Source organism: Glossina fuscipes, unplaced genomic scaffold, assembly GCF_014805625.2.
Source record: "Glossina fuscipes isolate IAEA_lab_2018 unplaced genomic scaffold, Yale_Gfus_2 180, whole genome shotgun sequence".
Classification (NCBI taxonomy): Eukaryota; Metazoa; Arthropoda; class Insecta; order Diptera; family Glossinidae; genus Glossina; species Glossina fuscipes.
Genome location: NW_023998523.1, coordinates 83,821 through 106,527, shown reverse-complemented (window position 1 = coordinate 106,527; position 22,707 = coordinate 83,821). Strand labels below are relative to the sequence as shown.

The window sequence follows — 22,707 nt, the reverse complement described above, 5'->3', positions numbered from 1 at the left end:
TTATTTGAATCCTCTTTTGTAACCTAAAGCCAAATGTTATCTACTATGATAGAGCGTATCACCTACTGATGTCAAACTTCTTATGTATTTACTATATATATATACAAAAAAAAAAAAATTATTTTGTTAGAATGAAATGTATTTATTTATTAGTTCTCCTGTGCTTTACTATTTATTATATTATGTATTGAATAAAACTTTTCAGGAAGATGTTCATATAAAATATGAAATTTTATTTATTTATTTATGTTTCTTTTTTTTGCGTTCATTTCTAAAAACACAATAGGTCCATTTTTTCGTTATTTTCGTTATATATTTTTTTTTTTTTTGCTTCTTCATCCACATGCACACACATCTTGAACATGCATTGAAACATAAATTGTATGTTAGGAAGGCATTATCATACTCGCACACAAGTATGTATAGACAATGTTAGATTTCCTGCTTATTCAGAGAGTCACTAGCACAAAACCAAATGTTATATATTGGATTCGTGTATGATATGATATATTATCAGAATTGTCGATTGGTTTTGAAAAGGCAACGGAAGCAGAAAGAGGGATGAAATAAATCTCATAAATAAATACAAGTATACACGTAAATATATATGTATATATACATATATATCCATATAAATGTATGTACACATACATACATATAAATGTATGTGCATATTGTATCTGCGCAAAAACTATTCTAAGCAGAAAGCACAGATTACACAGTGAGGAGGACATAACCGCATTAACGCTATATGTCTGTACCAGAGTACCAGAAAGTAACTTAGTGTGGTCTAGTAGGTGGTATATTTTTTCGTTTCGTTTTTGTTATTATAGTTGTTTTTTTTTTTAATATCAAATTTACCATCTAACAATAACTTTAAGACTTATTTGTGAATACGTTTATTTGCTTTGAAATAATTGTAAGTCACCAACCACTCATTCTTTCATTCATGCACTCATTCACAAGAGATTGAAAGATTTCATACACAGGACAGTGATTGCGCGAAGTAAATAATATAAATATTCCCCTCTGTTTATATATATATATATGAATGGAAGGATTTAAGAAAAGTTTTAATAATGGCACTCATACCACAACGATTATCTTAAACAAGTAAACACAAAAAGAAACAAAAAAAAAAAAATACGTGGAACGGATTTCTCTTTGCCATGAGTGGAATTTTGATTATCCTTGCAGAGCTTTTATTACATATCCGTGTATGCTCATTAGCAGAGTCGCAATAATCTTTGAAGAAAACACTTAACAGCATTTGTCATATATTCGAAGCAAATATTTTGTCGAATCTCTTCCAGTTCACCTTAGAACTGAATTTTGATTATCATTCTCGTCGATTTTCTTTTAAAATATGCGTCAATGCAATAAATAAATTAAAACCATTTTGTGAGACAATTCTTAAATCCCTCTAGTGGGATTAGGCATATACTACACACTACGTTGCGGCCAACACACTACTATTTCTTTCTCTTTACCTTCATCTTTCCGATCGTCAGTGTGTTACACGAATAGGCAGCCCATGTATCCTATGCAACGGTTCCAAGGAATGAAAAGCTTTTTTGTTATTTTATAGTCAAAGATGGCTATAGAAAGTAATTTCAAATGACAAGTAACTGTAAAGAAATTGATCCACAAAGGTGTTCTTGCCTATTTGTGTACTTGTCTTTTCTCGCTTGCCGTCTATTTTTAGAAAGTTTGCTGTCAGAAAGACTGAAAAAAAATACTGGCGATTTGCTTAAGTATTTTGAAGTGTCTGCTACTAAACACAATGTGTCGTAAGAAAGCGCCTGACATAACTTGCAATTAATGGTCGTTGTTGATCCAAATTTAGGAACAAATATCTATTGGAGTTATAGTAAACATCATAACCTAACAAATTAATAAATAATTAAACTTATTAATTATTTTCTTCATTAAGTAAAAGCTTGTAATTTTGAATGCCTTGTGGAAACTGATCTAAGTTTTGGAGAAAACATTACGGAAACACTTTGAAATGTTTCAATCGATTATATAACATTCGCTCACGTTTCATAAAGGACTTTGCAATTAAGTAGACGTAATGCGGAGGCATTGAAAGTTCGTTTCTAAGTCGTGTTGTTGGAGGCGAGCAATAGTACACGTATTAACTTAAGCAGCCATTATTTTTTTGTATCGTTTCAGAAAAGGCATACGAGCAAACATTTTGTCTTTCAAAAACTGAAGGACTCCGTTGACAAAAAGCAGATTTAAGGGACATAGAGATGCTGTTAGATGACAAGCTTACCCCATTCTACATATGAAGATGGGTAGTATGTTTTTAGAAGTTAGATCCTTGGCTCATACACTACACTATCTGTTAAACACTTGTAAGGACATTGTAAAAACAAGATTTTCTTTTGTGTCTTTGATTGTTGCGAATGAAATGATAAAACCGATATACATCGACTGAACACTTGTGGATTTGTATTTAATATCTGCCCTCTTCTCTAAACTCTTCCCATAGTTATATTCCCGGGATATAAGGAGATTTAATTGTGAAATCATATTAGCATATTAGCATTTAATAATATTTTTTGCTGATACTTAGAGAACGAGAGAGAGAGAGAGGCAGGGAACATCGCCAAGAGTATAATAAAATGATTTTCAACAATTCATTGTTTGTTCAGTCAATCTTTCATTATAATGAAGATTAATGTTTTTGTAAGTATTTAAAATAATACCATATGGAGAGACGAACGTTAGGATTAATTATGAAAAATATTTTCTTTTTTTTTTATCAAAAAAATCTGACTTTTTACTCAAGTTAATAAATAATTTCGTACAATGCCATATTTTAAGGTGTATTTATTAGGCGTTGGCTAATAACGTTGACTCGTATTATACGTTATAATAAGGGCGGACAAAAGAAAGCAATTTATTTTTTTTTTTTGAACATACATACAAAAAAGGTTTGCATAATAAAGTGAGTGTTTGAGAAAAGGCATTTAACCTAAGTATTGCTACTGATATACTTCATTTATGTACTTATTTATGTATTGGTATGAGTAGCTATATGTGGAGCTTTCATAAAATAAAAAAAGAAATTTATTATCATAACTACATAGGATTTCTGGTACTAAAGGAGTCTTTTGATTACTTTTTTTTTTCTCTTTTTCACCAGATTTATAAAAACGTACTATAATATGATTAATTTTGACGTTTACCAATATATACATATATACATGGTTTATGGAGAAATATGAAGCATAAGTTGGTTTTATAAATTCTAGATACCAATAAGATAAGGCCACGGCATAGCCAAGTTGTCAAGAAGAGCGATTATCCAATCGGCATATGCTGGTTGAATTATCAATGTGATAGTCTATACCTTAATTATGTAGTCGTAGTTATAATAAGTGTTCGGTGATAATATTTGTCGATTGGCCGTACACCTACCAGATTGCGGCCACACCCTAGCTCCTCTCCGTCACCCTTTTAACCATCAATTTATTATACTTCTAGAGGACATTCTCAGAGATGTTCATCATATTAAGAAAAAAGTTAACCGGAATTGTCCCTATGTCCAGAAGAAACTTGAAAAGCCCCTTTAGATTTTATTTCAAAAGCATATAAGCTCTTGGCAACCTTCGGATGGTTTTTGCTAAAGAATCGATTTTTAATTTCCAAGAAATGTAAAAATTCTTTGTAACTGTAATTCTGGTAATTCGACACATGTTCAGCTTTTGTTCGAGCAGAATAATTATAAAATATTTTTCTGAAAAACTTAATTTTATATAATTTATATATAAAACCGGAGATTGTTACCATATATATTTAATTTGTCAATATGTTTGTAACGATCAGACGGAATCCGCCCGTGTGGATGTGTTTGTCATAAGCATACTCTCTACAATCTAAAGTGAGAAGATCGGCCCAACACTTTTGACATTCTTGCACGCTGCCTGATATTGAAAATGAACTAAATGTCATCAAAGCACATTAGAATCTAACTTAATACCATTTTTCTCCTCAAAAGGAAATAAAACTGCTTTCGCTACTCATTATATATACACTTCGATGGATACTGATCACAAAAATTTCCACCTGTAGCATCTGTATTTCGAATGTAGCGAGTGTTTTGAGTTTTGTGGCGGCCGCAGCCGCTTATAGTTTTCTTACTTTTCTTACATTACACTATATTTTGCTTATATTTATATTAAAATTTATGATTTTTCATTTATTAAGTGTTTCGAAGAGATGGCATAATTGATTAACATTTCTGAGAAAACTATCAAGGAAAAGCATCAAAGATACCTTCTCTTTATTGTTTGTTCTGCAAATAATTGCAATTTTTACGAATGATATATCGCAGTAGTTAGCTTTACCTGTTTCAGAAATTACTGCACTTTCATCGCCACAAAAAATGCTCACTTTATTGACTATGACAGGCTGATAAACTTTTGTTTTGTTTTGTTGAATTATATATTAACTCTAACACGTCATGGCATAAAATGCTAATGGATTTTCTGGGAAAATTTTATGTGCATTACATGTTCAAAGGGAGACAAACATTATATACGATACTCTGATGGGATTTTACGAGACTTCAATTCTCAAGTGCAGTAGAGTTCGCAATGAAGCCGTTAGCTTTAGATGCGAAGATTTTTGTTTTTGAATTTATTTCTCTGGCTAAATTAATTATAATAATGATAATAATAACTTTATGAGACTTAATAGTGGTGCAGGTTAAAGCGAACTACGAGAGATGTTAGTTAAAGTTCTTCATCATAGCATAAGCCAAACTAGTTTAGATCAGTACCTCCTGTAGGCAATAATATGCAGTTCCTTGTCTGTTGTGGAAACCTGTGGCTAGTAGTTAAGTGTGTGTATGTTAACTCATTACTTTTTATCCAAGTTTTTACGGGCGTAAGTTCTCCAATAGTAGACAGACGAATGGACAAAGTTTCAATCTTACGCTCGGGAAGGACAAACCCATTGCAGCTTCACCTCGCGATATTTTTGAATTTTGAACATGTGCTCAGTTGCGGTTTTTATCTTTGTTTTTCTCAATAACCGATAACAGACTGGGATTCAGTCCATGTAGAATTCTAGAACCATCGGAAATGCGTAAAATACATTTGTTGGAAACGTATGGTCCCTTGGCGTTGTCAAGTACATAAGAAAAAAATCAGACATCCTTTCTTTAATAATGGATGTACATAGATGAATTATCGTCATCAAATATTGACATCGTATAACCTGTAAACTACAGTACATACTAATACACTGATCACTATTTGAAATTCTGAGTATTTTCTCTCATCTATGTCATCTATGTCATTATGATTTAGCGTAAACTTCGGAGTTCAATTAGTTATCTTTCTTTTTTTAGAGAGATTAAAGATTTTGTTAGTTTTACGCATGCGCAAACTTCAAATAGTCGCAATCATTTTATGTACGCAATTATTTATTAACATAAATTTATGTACAGTCACGCGAGAAGTCCCCCTATCGGCCTAGACCTTTAAACATTCGTACATCCCTTGGCTCATTGGCAAAAATTCGTAAGATGGTCTTTAAATCGGTTCATAGAGTTCATCTGCCCATTTATCTGTTCACACAGCGACCATTTGTTCACCGATTTGCTATGTTCTGTTTTTGCTTCAATTCCCTCAAAAGGAAGAAAAAAATAATGATAAATTTTGAGGGAAGAATTATATTGTTAACAAGTGGAAACGCTACGGCGACCCGCAATTCACTATTAAATACCTTACACCACACACTATTGTTATTCATACAGCAACTTTTCAAACTAAGACATTATGCAGAAAGCGGTTGAGAAGTGTTCCGATCCGAACCAAAACACGTCGATGCACAAAATTCGAAGAAATGACGATCCCTAGATTGAACATAATATTGCAAGACAAACAGGCAGACAGCCAAGTTTAGACTGTTGGCGAAAATTTTTCTAAAAGTGACTGAGAGTGAGAGATAGGAGCTTGATTATATAAGATATTTTCATAGAAGCTTCGTTATACATACATATATTTTAATTTTATTTATTTTTCCTCGTAGATTAGATAGATCCCTTACGCTTTAAACTTCCCTCGAACGCTTGAATAGCATCCAAAAAAAGTGGATTTTTTTTAATGATCACGATAGCCTTACCGGCTGCCACGTCAACTTACGGTCGCTATAAATGTCTCAATTGGTGAATAAAGAAAGCTTACGAGCCAATAGATATTGCAATTTTTCAGAAACAATGAAAGCAAAGAATACAGAAAAGCGGTGAGAACAAAGAGAGAGAAAAAGAGCGAGGGTAAAGGAAACGTTGACAATGGACGCCAAAATTTGAGACTAAAGTAAGCTTGAGAACACATTTTAAAACTTAAATATCTACGATATGCAGTATCAAGAAGATACCGTGAGGCCCACAAATCAATCTCTTTATTGGTAACACAATTGAGCGAAAGTCATCCTCATTGAAGAACTCTATAAATATTTTTCTTTGAAGGGAACAAAAATTCTACTTATTTTTAAAACCAAGCACTTAGGAAGTGCTTGGTCCATTTAAGACTTTTTTGATTTAATGGAAGATCAAATGAGAATTTATCGATATTCCCAGATTGCTGCTGTGCTGCTGATGCTGCCGATTAAATTTAACTATCAAGGTTTATAAAAACAAATGTTACGATCACAAAAATGTAATAATAAAGTGAACGCATGTTTGAATTTCGGATACGAGATCGCAATCATTGTACATTTTCTATTTATTTACTTATGATAATGATTTCATCCAGAATTGATGTTTATTGTCGAAGAGACGAGGAAGAAGATCCAGAACAACAGATTGCAATAACTTACGGCAATAATTGAAATTTTCGCCTACAAGTTCACATACGTAAATAAAATCAACATTTCATTTTTGTTTAAAATTTAAATATTTCTGGGAAAATTAAGCTAAAAGTTCTTTGTAAATATTTCAAATGAAATTTTCTTTTGTTTTTGTTTCTTTGTTTTTTTTTTTTTTTTTGTTTTTTCTATTAAATCATAGAAAACAGAAACTCACTGAAATGTACGGTGATGCGGGCTGTTCTTGGTATTTGGTTTGGCTTTCGTTGAATGTATTATAAATCGCGAGAGATGCGTGCAACATAAAATGATTCAACAAATGGAGCTCATATTGCAAGAGTTCATCGTTTTACGTATGGGGGAACTTGTTTGCTGATTATATATTACGCATACATATAAACACCCACGAAAATTTTGGCGGTATTTCCGTTTCGAATAGATAAAGATTTTAATATGCTTGCTATTGTTTCTTGTTTATAAAGTTTTTCATATTCTCTCGCAAAATTAAACGGAGATATATTAAGAAATATTTTAGGCGAAATTGTTTTTAAAAGCGCATGGATTGAATTGTTTTAGTAGTTTTTACAAAAAGTATTTTGCAAATAATTTCAAACATAGAGCGCGCAGAGTAGCGAAAATCGAAAGGAAATTGAATAAAAGAAAAAAAAAAGGAAAAAAACGTATTTGAAAAGAAAAGACGGCAAAGCGTTCGCAAAGCAAAAGATTTAATTAAGAAAAAGAAGCAATCGTTGATTCTTTTTATATCGCTTATATTGTTTGGATTGTTTTTTCTTTTCTTTTTTTTTTCTTTGTTTCTCTTTTAGATGAAATTTCTTCAATAGAATATTAATATGCAATAATTAAATTTTTAGTTTTTCGCGTATGGCCAATGAGGTGGCGAGATGCGCGCGCGTATTCTTGTTTCTCTTCTTAATAAAATGAAACTGAAGTGCAAACAAAAGTAAGTTTGACTGAATTAAAGCGTTAAAAATATTTGTAGGCGTTATTTAAGATTTTGCAGAGCGTTTAAACGTTATAAGTGCACGGCCGACACAAATCGACTAAATCGTAATGATGATTTGTGTAAGTAAACACATGGGAAACTTTTCAAAAAGTTCATTTATCGCCTATAACAACAAGTCATTTTCCGGCTAATGATTCCAGCGAAAGAAAATCGAGAGCCAATGAAGGTAGGACAAAGAGAGAGAGAGAGAGAGAGAGAGAGAGTGAGAGTAAGCTTTGAAAACGTTAAAAAGCTTGCGGGAAAAGCTTAAATGCTCCTTTCGATTTCATTTATTAAAAAGCTCGAAAGGATACGCGATACGTGTACATCGATTGTAAGGGTACAGCAAAAGCTTTCTTACGCTTTTCATCCATTAATAGAGAATACGCCATGCAAACGTATCCTAAACGTGAATTCTATTTCAATCGCATTATTTTCGTACGTTTGCTTGGCTACTATATCTTTTTCTCGACGAATAAACGATACGTGCCATACCTTTCTATTTTTTTGGGCAAAGCGACAAAAAACGTCATGGCTAGCGTACGATAAATATGAAATGAAATTGTAGAGACACGGCATGTTAATTGATTGTGTCCCATCGTGGGCTACTGTAGTGAGAATTCTCCACTTGTTTGTCTCAACGAAACTTCAAACATAGCATAATTAATAGATGAAAAATAACAAGCGAGAAATTTTATTACGCGAACATAGCTTGCAGGGGAACATCGGCTTTATTGGTTTTCCTAATTAATCTACGAACACGTTCGTTATGCGAAACGAACTCTAGACGTCAAGAGACAGACGAAAAAACAAACTAACGGTCATAGAAAGAAAAGAATTCTGGCATTCAAGAAAATTAATAACTTGTCTGAGACTACTTTGCATCGCAGTGAGTTAATGCGCTATCTTTTGCTGCTAATCCAACAAGACGCGTAAAAACATTACATGCTCAGACAACTTAGCAGACATATTAAATTCACTCAGTGTGCATAAATGATAATAATTTTCACATTACTCACAACGGTACTACATTCTTGCTTATTAGGTTTTCCCGGATTGTGGAAAATGTTTCATAAGTCTGATCAGTTGACATTTGAACTAAACCGGTTAACAAATGAAGGGAAAGGATTTAGATCAAGCTTGTAAGAGGAGGTTGCCTTTTATAACAGGCAACAGTAGAGAAATACGTAAAGAGTCCACATAACGTGTAAAGTTTTTGTTTCGTGGAAAATACTAAGCAATCAGGAGACGTGAAATTAGAAAATATCTTCTATATAATATAAATATGAAAAAAGTAGTTTTTCTTATCGATGGTAGTTATCCCCGCAATTGACTGATTTAATGTATATTTAATGAGGTCTCTCATGTATATTTCTCGATTTAGCAGCAAATGGAAGAAGCAGTCGAATTGCGCCATACCTTCAATGGGGAATATACGAAAAACACAAATTCTCTATTTCTTTGCTAACAGGAGGCGAACTGAATTTGCAGCCTTTTCATCTGCGGGCAATGGAAAGCAAAAAAAAATTCCAAGCACGTGTGCGTAGACGAGGTTCTTTTTTGTAGGCCACCCCAAACCATCATCTACGCTATTGTCTCAATGAGAGTATAATTTAGACCAATATTATACGCGATGTTAAATACTGCTTGCCAAAACAACAACTTGCCACAAGTTGTACAAGAGTAATACCCAAAAATATATGCAGAGCAATGAATGTCAATGATCAGATTGACAGATTCTTTTTCACTCTGAGCATAATTGTATAAAAGCTTTTGAAAGCTTCGAAACATATTTCTATGCATGTTAAATCCCTCTTATCTATATGTTAGATTACTAGTTATTTCGCCAAACGAGTGCCTCATTAAATGATTTTTAGCTTTGTGGAAACGTTCCGAGTATATCTGATAAGAGATTTTCAAATCCTGAAACGTGCAATAATTCGAAGAATGAAACAAAATGGAGATGATTGTATGTGGCAGCGCTTAAAAGCTACAATATTTCGTTATGTCAAAGGGGTGTTTAAAGCTTTCGCCTATCTACACATACATCGGTTATAAGCAAATGCACACACATGCATTCACTTGTAGTTAACCAATCCGAAACGTTAACTCTTAAACTACGAGAAGGAGTCTATATAGAGCAGAGTGAAACATTTTCTTATTCTTTTCATTGCTATACGATAACGAGAGAAAAATACGAACACGTGAAGAAAATTTTCCATTGATATCTTAGCGTTTACAAATCATTCTAACGGATTTGATGTACTTCAATTTGTGGGTGTGCATGTGCTTCTGTCAAGATGTGCACATTGTGTACACAGGCAATAATTATGAATGAATTCGGCTAATGTCAATGTATGAGTGCAAGTTTTTTCATAAGATTACCGTAGCTTATAGATGCAAAAGCGATAACTTCTCATATCAAACATTCTATTTGAAAAAAATGTCTACAAGATAGATGCACGTAGGTAGATGATTATTTTCACGAATCATTTAACTTGTATAGGCGAAGATAGTGAAGATGGAAATAAAAGAAATAGAAATTTAAAAGAATGCGGCTTTTTTTCAGGAAGCAATTTTGGCTGAGCCATGTGTAGGGTAAGTACAAATATTGATCAACACATTTTTATTTTGCACTCATGCCTTCTCCGAGTAGCAGAACGATGTGTGGGATTCGTAGAGTAATGTATGGGGAGAACAGCAGTTTAGGTATAGTCAGCCAACGAATGTCACCCAGAATAGATCGTACATCCTCTTGACTTTATTATTTCGTGAATTATTTTTGCAAATATTAGGAGCACAGTTTAACATAGTTGGCGCTTGGTATAAATTCTGAACCAATGACGTGAGCATAGACTGGAAAATCTTACTTTCTTTGACTTTGATTAGCTTGATTAGGAATTTCATCAGTCAGTGGACAAATATTGTCTGTCTATATGCAAGTTAATGAAATATTATTCGATTAAACTTAATCTGGCTCTTTATACAGCATCCTTTTCGACATCGGTTTTTTTGGCCCAGAATTTGCAAAAGCGAACACTTCTCTAACAATTACCTTTTATGTCGAATACACAGTAAGGCTCTTAAAATGTTGTGTTTTTTATAAAACTTACTGATAGTGCTATAAGATGGGCAGGATAAGAAAACATTCAGTATGTAAAGTTTATTTTTCATGCATTGTAGGAAAAGAAAGTAATATAATATAATTTGTTAGGACAAACAGAAATATTTAATGTGTCAACCAAATTTCCGCATACGAAAAAATTAAAATATAATTAATATTTTATGAAGATTATAGCAAAATATATATATATATATATATTTTTGCAAACGAGAAAGTCGAGTCATCTTTTAAGTCTGTTGTTGTTGCATTATCGGACAAGGAAAAACAAGGAAATGTAAAAGCTTTGTTCGGATTTGAGAAGAAAAGGATCAGGATTTTCACCATATTTGCCTATGACAGTATATTATCGAGCAAGGAGAAAAAAATCAAAATCTAAACCATATTCTCGGACAAAAAACAAAAAAATACATAAAACATATAATAGACCTAAAGCTCAAGGTAAAAAATGCTTATGTATTTTTGATAGAAAAAATTAATGTAAACGATATTTTCGGACAAAGTGTGCAATTTATGAGCTACGATTGTTAAGTATTAAGAGACGACAAAAATTTCTTGCTACAATAGTTTGCTTAAAACCCCAAATGTAAAGCAAACTTTATAGAGCTATATATATATCAGTATATCCTGAACGTTATGAAACCATTAAAACCATTCTTACGAGAAATACAATCATTTCCCAAAGAAAGAACGAAAAAAAATCCTTTTTATATTTCAGTTTTGAGCTGAGGTCACAAAGTTATGCGTGACTGTTTGTTATTGGACCCATACAATGCACATTTCTTTTTTCGTGCTCATCTCTCACGTACAGATACACTTAATATATCTATGTAAAGAAAAAAAAGTGAAAAAAGAGTAAAAGGACACTTACCTGCACAGAATAATGGCAGCATATTAAAAATGACCAACAGTGATAGTAAAGTTTTAGCCAAACGTTGACAGCCCATAAGAAAATTAATAGCAGCAAATGCTGCTCTACTTGTTGTTGTTGTCCAAGTTTTTTCAATGTTTGCGTATTGTTTGCAAATGCTGTTGTTGATGATGATGTCGTTGCTTTTAAAGATTTCGTTTCGTTGTCTTCTATTAAGCGAATTATGGGATAGATTGACATGATTTTTGAAATCTCGAATGTTTTCAGTTGAAGAAGATGTTGTTCTTGTTGCTGTGGATGATGATGGTTCGCATTGTAAAGATTTTTTGAGGCAATTTTTTTGCATTTTTTGTTTGTATTGATAATGATGTTCCTGTTTTCGTTTATCATCACTATGGCAGCATTTATTAGTTTCATATAACTTTGATAATTGTGTGTTCGATAATAACATTGGTGACGACGATGACATTGTTCTTGTTGTTGTTGTTGTTGAAGTAGCATTAATTCTTTGGCATAATTCCTTAACGGTTTTTGCTGTAAAAGCTTGTAATTGCGGTATATTTTTAAAATATGATTTTGCTGTTGTTTTTCTTGCTGAAGTTGTTGTTGTTGTTGTTGTTTGAGTTTTAGTTTTAATATTAATTTTCGATGGCATTTTGTGTTTGGCGTTAAAAGCATTAATATTCGTTTTATGACTTTGAAACTTTCTTTCAACCGATTGTTGTTCATAAGAAGCATCAAGAATGCCGTTAACATTATTACGTATTGTCCTAATGGCTGAGGTTGTTTTGTGTGCAGTTGGTGTAAAAAGCCATCGCTGTTGCCGCTGTTGCTGTTGTTTGCTAAAGTTTGCTTTATGCCAAGCGTATAGGTAGCCGTTACCCGGTGTGTATTGTTTTTGTTTTTGTTGTTGTTGTTGTTGATGTTCTTGTCTTGTAACAAATTTATTAACCTTGTCATCACCATTATTATTATGATTATCTGTAAGAGTGACTGAGTTTTGCTGAAGCCAGCAATCGCCACACCCATCACCTTGCAAATGGTTTGGCCATATTTCTGCTGAATTTGGCTTATAAATGAACACAGAATCGTTTTCAATGAAATTTTCACGCGTGAACGCAAGTATATCCGGTTTTGTATGAACACTTTTGTCTTTCCGTTTATTTTGTTCTTCTTCGTACACAATCGTAACTTTTTTATATGTATTGTCAGATGCTTTGTTGTCACTGAATTGTTTTCTACTGTTGATAATAGACGACGTTGTAGTGGCTGGAATAAGACTCTCAACTTTGGCGGACGTGCAAAGTATGGATAGATTTTCTTTGTGATTGATTTCAATAGCTGTACTGTATGAATTCTTGTCAAATGATTGAAATTGTACTGAGGCCATGTTGTGCCCTGTTATTAATCGGAAAGGGAAAAAGAGAAAGAAGAAAAAAAAAAATAAAATCAAATAACGGAACAATAAGAAAATCAGCGAGGTTTGCGTTCGCAATAGCGAGATTGGATGAACTTGATTAAATTCATTCATTCATTCATACCTTTTGAAAAACGAATTTCGGCTTTATTAACAATTAAAAATATTATAGCCCCCTTAGCACTTTCGGTTAAATATTCCTTAAATTAAAATTCATTTTCAAATATATTATACTTACATACTTACACACACACACTGACGATATTAAAATGATTAACATCCTGAATATTCTCAGGAATGCTAACCTAGCCATCGTTTCGGCCACACGAGTACTTTGTCCTCCTCGAGCTAAAAAAAAATGTAAACTTTTGTTCCCTAAGCTTTCAGCTCCGCTGTTTTCGCGAACTAACAAATATCATGTCTTATTCGATTTATTAGTCAGAGGTAAAATAATCGTAAAATAGATTGTTAGTTGGAGGATTCGGGGTTTTACTTATTTTAAGCCTTAAAGGTTCATGTGCGAATCGAAGGATCAAATTTAGCTCTTTGTGTCATTTTAGTGAAAGTTACAGCAACAGAGATACAGCAACGGACCAACTAACGGAAACGGAAGCGAAACGTAAAGCTGGGCTTATTCAAAAATTAGATTAATGGTGTTGCTGTTTTCATCAACAATGCCGGAATAAATTCTATACCCATCACTTGGACCGAGTAGACAGACTTCCAAGTCCAACTATATCTTGATTCTAACTCCTTAATACAGTCGTATAAGGCTGTTTACAGACCTTGGTAAATGTCTTTGCTTTTCTATATAAAAACTTTTTCAACTTTTAATTTTTTTGGATTGAACACAAGAACAGATGGGCAGGCATCGGACAGACCGAATGAATTTAAATCGATTTCGAAGAATGGGTCTATTTGAAATTGTTATGTGATGTTACATGCATCTGCACAACTTAACGAATCCTGTTCCATACCTGTTTTAAAGTATAAGAAGAAAGAAATTTACATTCGCTTCGACCTATCCGTAGGAATTATAAGCAGTAGGTCTTAAATCAATACTTTTCAGAAAGTTTAAGTCTTTTATATACCATGGATACGTGTGCAGGTGGGTCCATGAATGTCTTTTATCTAAGTTTTCACGAAGTTCCTCGTTGGATTGATATATATACATAGATTAAAATTTTAGATAGATTTTTGTTTACTGTAGGTCTTCTCAGTTTCCCAAAAAAAAAAAACAAAGCTTTTTCCTATAAGTCAATGGAACTTTTGAAAGCAGTTTTTCCATTATAGGTAGATAGGTTTAGATTAAAAATTTATTGCACTCAAGTTGAAAAGCTTAAGGGATTTTTAACATGAAAAAATTCTGTTAAAATTCTGAGAAAAGTTCACGACTGTTAGCAAAGTTTATGATTCTTGTAATAAATGTTTAAAGTCATTTTAAATGGTAAAAGCTTTTCGACAGGATATAAAAGCTCTAACCAAACTTTGCAATGTTTGTGGTTTCGATACACTTGTCCTTATTAATTAGGCATTATCTCAATTAGGAAACATTGTGCTGCGTGTTATCTATCTACAGGACGTCTTGTTTTCCTTTCGTTTGCGGTTTTATGGTAAAGCAAGGTAATAATTTATGAATGTATCGTGTTCTACCAGTTTGTGATGATATCTTGCTAAATTAGACAATTATATATGAAAATTCCATTTTCCATAGAGCGAAACATAGAGCGGTTACCCGTCATCTTAGGCAAATATAAAATGTTTGGAAAGCTTGACAAATATCGGTGCAAAATTATAGATTGAAAATCGTGGATTCAGATAAGTACCTCTCAATTTCGACTACAAATGTATTTATCACGTTTTACTTTTTCTCTCTATCTGATTAAAAAAAAAAAAAAGACGAGCCGGCGTAGCTTACTCGTACTGGTCATCAACAAGTTTTTTCGGATGTAAACAACATTCAGAAGGACTTGCGATACGCCTCTCCTTTACCATCGATTTAGAGTCATTTCTAAATCTGTTTAAGCCTCTCTGTCCGTCATCTATTCGTGCGTGCAACTTGCAAGTCGCACTTTTGGGATATTGTGATAAAATTTTGTACATCGACGTATTTTGGCATTAGGATGAACGCTAGTGAAAATAGTCCGAACCGTATCGGTTTTGTGACCACTTGCCACCTTGTTCTGAAAATTCGTTATGTGAATCACTGTATTAATCGAAGTGATGTATGATATTTAATGATGGGTCGTGCACTGTTATAGTGTTTTCGATTAGTTTTAAAAAATTCGTTTCGTTTTCTTTGGATTGTCGAAACCTAAAAACAAAGGTCGTGCTGGATAAAGACCGACGGGTATATGCCTATGTTGTAACGAAAATATCGTTTTTTTTATAAAAATTTATTATAAAATTTTAGGAAATTATTTACTTAATTTTGGAACGTAATTTGGTAGAGTTTGTATTGCAACAATGTGGCATTTATTGTGGCACAATTGCCTTAACAACGAAGACGAACACAATTATAGCATGTATGCGGTATAATTGCGACCGCAGTCTATAATTGCAAAATATGTTCGTATGCAGGGCGTATGGTTTCAGATGGAAATTTTAATCGCCCATTCAACCACAACGTTTCCATTGCATTCCCTGCCGACTGTTGTTTATTTTCCTTTACTTTTGATTACCTTTGTTTAAAGTTGCTGTCAATTCTATTGTCACGGTTGGTGAAACTAAATTTGAACAACAAATTGACACCTAAGTATATCGGACTACTATATATATACTACGTTTTTATGGCGTTTGTGGAAATTTACATTTCCCTGCAATTGTGTTGTAAAATTCAATGCTTAAAATGTCAGTGATGGACTACTTCACAGCCAGCCAATCGCTTTGTTAAACAATGAGAATCGTAAGCAATGAAAAATTTTCTACAAACATGAAATGTCTGCTGCAGGCAGTCAGTCATCCAGTCACTCGCTCACTCAACCAGTTATCATATCGCACACATAACATGCTATTGTCAAAGTATTATTCTATAGAATAATAAACGCATTAAAATATAAGCACATTTACACAAGTATTTATATATATATATTTACACAATTTGCGCTTTCAAATATTTCTTCCATTTGTATGGTTTTGACTTTAAGCAAATAAAGTTTATTTTTTTTTTAAAGGTTTACTTTGTAGAAAAGTAGTAACGAGAAACTAGATTTATTCGCCTTGGGGTAGAATATAGATAAGAAGACGCTCCTTTATCAAGATCTTTTCAAGATATAATGTTTTCCTTATGGATGAAACACGAGCTCATAAGAAATATGCGAAAAAATGAAATGCAAGGCTTCCCACACAGTAGTCTTTAGTTAAGAGTATCAGATTTTATTTACCATAATCGTCGGAAGTGAAAATTTAGCTGAGTCGCTTGCTTTTATACTCACCGCTGAAGGATGGGGACATACTCCTTTTGTTTTTTTTTGTTTTTTTTGTAGTGTTTGCAACACGCAATAGAATGCTTCAGAGATCTTATCAAGTATATATATATATATATTCTTGATCGGAATGAAATCCTAAATTGATTAAGCTATGTCTGCCCATCTATATATCTGTGTGGTGTTTGTTGTTGGTCGCAAAGATCAAGATATCGTCTTCAAATTTGGTAGAAACATTGGAAGTTTTGGCACCCAGGTTAGTATTGAAAATGCGCCAAACTCGTCAGAGCAGGACTCCCCAGTGGAGCGTAAACTGAGAGAAACTACTTTTTTCTTAAAAAGTGTAAAAGTTAGAAGGCGGGAAGGAATTTCCACATTTACTTAACGAAACCCTCTACCCATTATGTGTAAAAATGGAAAAAGTCGACCATGCCCACATAAAGTTACAAGTAATTCAATTTTATTTTTTTCACTTTTTTGTACATCCCTAAGATGAATATATATTATCTGCCTAGAAATGGGTTAATCCTAGTTAATACTATAGATAACGCGATTAATTTTATCCTAATAACATCAAATGTACCGATATGTGTACCAAATCAAAGAACTTGTAGACTAGAATTCGAAAAGCCTCCGCCGAACATAACTTTCTCAGATGTTTTTATTTTCTTTAGGTCTTTAAAAGGTTTCTACAACCATCTCCGAACACTGCTACTCATAACTACTTATAAGAGGACATGTTGTCTTGTCATGATTTTTGTGACTTTGTATTAAATTCGATGTTGTGACGCCACGGTTACATTGAAATAAAAATTCTAGGCCACGAAAATTACGAAAAAAAGAAAAAGCAAAATTTGTAGCGTTGCTGTAATATTGCTCAGGATTCGGCAATTAATTAATGTAATTTGCAATTGCAGTGAGTTCCCTGCTCATTATACATAATTAATTTGTTATTTTGAAATTTAATAATCTGCTCAGACATCAAAAGACCAAGATTGAGTGTGCGAAGCAGATCAAATTTTTTTTTTTACATTTTTTCATGGTATGTCATCAACAACTCAGTGTGCGCCAAGCTGGTCATTCCAGAAGCACGCATCATGGGTACAAAAAGAAAAATGTAATATACTTAGCCAACATCGCATAAGTTGGTAATTCTCGCTCTTTATCTTTTTCACATTGGCTATAGCATTTTTAAAGTTGAAAGAATTCCGAAATTGAAAAACCAACGACACTGGCTCACAAGACGGCTGTGACATGGAAACAGAAGAGCAACTGTATTTGACTTTGACACTGCTGGTAAACTGATATTCAAATAGATAATCGTGGGTAAATGAATGAATCGACTACCCTTAGGATGTATAAAGGGTCTCCGAGGAGGGTATCTCTGCCCAGTAAATAAATACAAGGTTCGTTGTAAATATAAAAATCGAAAATTTTGTATTCTATATAAGGAAGCTTTAGAGACCTCCACAAAGTATATATATTTTCGATCAGCATCAAATTTGTCCATCTGTATAATTTCTGTTGTAATCATTCTTTTGGGCGCAAAGATGAACCGATTTAAAATTTTGCAGAAACATTCGAAGTTCTTGCACAAAGGTTGGCGTTGAAAATAGGGAAATTGAGCCGAAGGACACGCCCACAATACCACGCAAAGTGAGAAGGCCCTTTGTTTTTTAAAAGGAATAAAAAATTGATTTTTGCTCACTACTCATAAGCTACACCAGATAAATGTACAAAAATATGAATAGATATTCTAGGGGCGTGCTACACGGCACTTGCACAAACAATGAAAAATTCTGCTGTTCGCGAAAATGAAGATATCGTCTAGAAATTAGCGAAAAAATTTGGAAGTGACCTAAACTTTTCAAAGGACACATCTACACTCCCTCTGTGTCTTTGCGAGAAACATTTTTTTTGTGAAAATAAAAAAGCCCAACCTCGCCTACTTGATGTTATTTAGCATGAAAATTTGGTTCTTTTACTTTTTTTTTTGTCTCTTTTAGGATAACGGTGATGGGTATAAAAGATTCGTTCTCGACTGATTAGAATTTTCTTATTTCTTTTAATTTGCGGTTTAACGCTTGTGAAAACGGGTAACAACGTTGAGTAGACGCTTCCTCAGATTCACTCGATCCGATCTTCGTGTAGTCAGGGCCTTAATTAGTGATATTCGTTTTTTGGATACAAGCGCACAAGAAGTTTGGTTTTACTGGCGACGCCTATAACTCTCTATCAGTTCAAATGTTTTCGCGGCCCCTAATCTGCGCCTTCTTCTTCCGTTGCCATGGCCTTTTTTCTTTGTCCTCTTCTCCTCTCTTCTCTTATGCTTTTTTTTTCTCTACTCTTCTCTTTTCTTCTCTGCCCTTCTCTTCAATATTCTTTTTGTTTCCTTTTTCTTTGCTTTTCACTTTAATCTTTTCTCGACTTTTGCTCTTTCCTCTCCTGTCTTTTGTTTTGTGTTTTTCTATTTTATTTTATTTTGTATCGTTTTTTTGATTTTCTTTTCTTTCCTCTTCTTTCAATTTCTTTCTATTTGTTTTTCATTTCTCGACGTTGCGAAAGTTGAAAATGAAAGCTAACAATTGATAAAAATTAATTCATTTTCTGTACTAACCGACGATACATTAATCTTATCAAATGCCAGCGCAAACATCAGAAAGTTTACAAAGCAAGCAACGTCTTTTCAAGTATGAAATTTTGCTTTAATTTAGATAAACGTTTTCTTTTATTATCCCTTCATTCACAATTGCCTGTTGACGACACAAATTGAATTTAAAATATTATGCTATCGTTTAACAATCAATCAAATCTGCAATAAAAATTCTCTCAAACATTTCGACTCTTCTACGAGAATTGCTTGATTCCGTTATATAAATAATGAGAAGAGGCAAAGAAATTTTTTAAAATCGCTCAAAAAGTGTGTGTATGTTCACAATATAAAACTAAGATGGTTTCGAACAAACTAACTGTTGTGCGTTTGCATTTAACAGCCGGCGGGATTTGAATTAAAGTTTCTAATGAATTGTTTTATCAAAGGTGCGACATATTAAAGATATAATCAATGGAACGATCACTTGCGTAGATCACTTGATCTCGGCTGCAAACGACATTTGAGTAGTTAAAGTCTTTTTTTTATCACTCACGCTTATGGTGAGCTTTGAAGGAGGACCGATTGACACAGCATTTCGCCATATTTTATGTGTACGTGTGTGTGTGTATGTGTGTATGTGTGTGAATGTGTTATTTCAATTTAGTATTTTATGGCTGATTAGATGAAAATGATAGTATATGTGACTATCTCATATTTGATCCCCTAAACATTTTCCGATTATAAGATAGTTATCTAAGAAGCGACTTAAACCAATTGCACCTTTATATGATTTATCAGGAACTCGTTTATATGTCATATGCAAATAACTGTATGTGGCTTAGTTTGATTTTGTTTTCAAGTTAGTTAATTTTTTCCTTTTTTTTTTTTTTAATTTGCACTGTACAGCTTCCATGTCCATGGCAATTGGCGGTTTTACAAGTGCAGACTTACCCATAACACAACAAACAAATACAAAAAAAAAAAAATAAAAAATAAATAAATAAATAAATATTTTGTGTATAGAGCGCAGCAATGCAATACATCATCATTTCGCTCTATCATATAATATCTACACACATACGAATGAGGTAGGAATTTATTCGTGCATCTACGCAAAGGGAGCATGTGTTTTCACATACACACATTCACGTACGGTGCTTGCCGAATGCTGGGCCTTTGTGTGCTCGTTTATGTTAGAGTTTATCTTTTATTTGTTTTTGTTGATGTGGTTGAGGTATTGTTGTATGGCGTGTCGATGCGAGAGTATTACCACAAAATGCAATTAATTTCGGTTTAGTTTTATTTATCTTCTTTGTCTATACAGATTTTTTTTTTTTTTTTTTTCCTTCCGTTTTTCATTAAAGTATTCCCTGCAAACGTATTCGAAATTATGCTTGGAAATATAATTTTGAATATATATTTGGAAATGCAAACTTTTATTACACCTTTGACTTAATTAAAAAAATAATTTTGAATTTGCTTTGCAAGGCAATTCAAAAAAGACTATCCTGGATAAACTTTTTGTTGTTACATCTACTTTATTGTTTTGTGTACAATTACTAAAGAGAGATAACGTTATAATTATCGAATTTGGATCTTCTTCTAGCTGGTCGCTACTACTAAACTTTACCAATTTTTTTTTGCTATAAGTTTCGCTTTCTTGAAATTATGCTGAAATTAAAGCAAATAAATGAATGTTAAAAATTTAAATAGTTCTTGCGTATTATCGCTGCGAATCTTCTGCGCATGGAGCAAAAATTTGTCGCATACTTCAAAAATCATCTTAATGTGCTTAACGTCTTTAACGATATAATAACATGCCATCATCATTAATAACAAAGTAACTTATATGCTCCGCAGATATTTCCTCTTATAGAGATACAAGTAAGACTCGAAAATCAATTATAACACGGAGGAACATTATCGTCGGGCAATGTCGACTTTTACATACCCTACACCACATCTCCTAATGCAGTAATTTTCTCGTTTTGGTAATAATACTCAAAGCGATCGTTTCATGAAAGCCCGCATATTGGAAGCTTACATATAAGAATTTGCATTTCGTGATAGCGCCTATATGTGGTGGGGTCCAAAAGAAATAGACCTTTGTGATTCAAATTGACTACTGTAAATTTGTTTGCTGAAACGTTACTCTAAATAAATAAGTAGGAGGAAGGATTTATTAACATACAAGAAATAGACCCATGCTAGGTCCACTTATTTTTTTTTGTTTAATTACTATCGTAAACAAATTTTCATCACAAAAGAATTAACAATTAGGTCTTTTTAGCATATAAGGGAATTTCGGTAAGGTAGACATTTTTTTTTTACTATTATTACCCAACTTTCACAATGAAATTTTCAAAATTATACCTTTTTACTATATACAGCTTCAATTTCCATACGAACAGTTATATGGGAGAGAGAGTTCAAAATTTGCCGCAGCCGGTTCAAAACACTTTTGCCGAGAAATTTTGAAAATTACAATTTTTTCAATATGACGACCTTACAGAATTTGATGGGAAGTGGTCCATCCTTGGAAAGAAGTACGTTTGTGTACCAAATTTCATCGAAATATCTCAAAAATTGCGAGCTATAGCTTGAACACAAATTTACATGGACAGATATCAGACGGAAAGACAGGCTTAGATTGACTTAGAAAATGATTCTGAATCGATCGGTGTAATTAAAGCGGGATCTACCTGAAGCCCTTCTGGATGTTACCTACGCCCGCACTAACTGAATATACACTGAATCACGTGGTGTAGAGTATAAAAACGAAAAAGGTTTTACAATGTTCCCGAAGAAAAATAAAAAATGGGGAAAAAATATTTTGTAATTAGTAATAAGCACACTAAGGACTTCTCTCAATGATTTTTTTCATTTATCTTTATCTTTATTTTGTAATATCAAATGTTCGATCTTTTGATTCTCTATGAGAAACTTTGCAAGAACTTACACGCATCGCAAACCACAATTTATACACGCAATCACTTTTCGTACCAATTTTCATCGAAAGATACTAACCGTTAAACTTTTTTGTCACATAAAGATTTATTTCTGCTAAGAATGTTGTATTAGAGGGGCTTCAAGAAGTGATTCCACCGCCATCTAAATTTACCAACTTCATTTAAAATGCCAGAATATTAATTTTTATGGATTTTTGTTGAGAAATTTTAAAACCAGAAAATGAAATATTAGATGTTTGCAAAAATTTTGATCACCGACTTTTACAGATAGGAAATATATAGAGAAATGGGAAATACCATTGTACCAGACCAGATTGAAATCGGTTGGTTTCGACGTTGCTCTACACAAAATAACACTTTTTGCTATAATATTATTAATTTATTCAACGTACGCCGAGGCTAATCGTGGAGTGCTCAAAATTCTTCTTCTTCCAAATTCATTACTTTTATGGTTTATTCTAATTAAATGTCGATTTTGTACCA

At 32.9% G+C, this 22,707-nt stretch overlaps 2 protein-coding genes across 6 annotated transcripts in view; both read right to left on the bottom strand.

Moving 5' to 3' along the window:
- LOC119641818 overlaps positions 1–7,847 on the bottom strand; it is a 32,845-nt gene extending 24,998 nt beyond the window's left edge. The window contains exon 1 of the mRNA XM_038040682.1: positions 7,043–7,847. The gene's annotated coding sequence lies outside the window, so the exon portion shown is untranslated. The remainder of the gene's footprint in view (positions 1–7,042) is intronic.
- The window catches only part of LOC119641817, a 184,006-nt gene that overhangs the window by 90,622 nt on the left and 70,677 nt on the right, over positions 1–22,707 (bottom strand). For all 5 annotated transcript variants that reach the window (XR_005247894.1, XM_038040680.1, XM_038040678.1 and 2 more), the window contains exon 5: positions 11,821–13,218. Coding sequence is in view for 4 of the 5 variants with exons in the window: in XM_038040680.1 (XP_037896608.1) it covers positions 11,821–13,210 (1,390 nt within the window). In the remaining variant the exon portion in view is untranslated. The remainder of the gene's footprint in view (positions 1–11,820; positions 13,219–22,707) is intronic.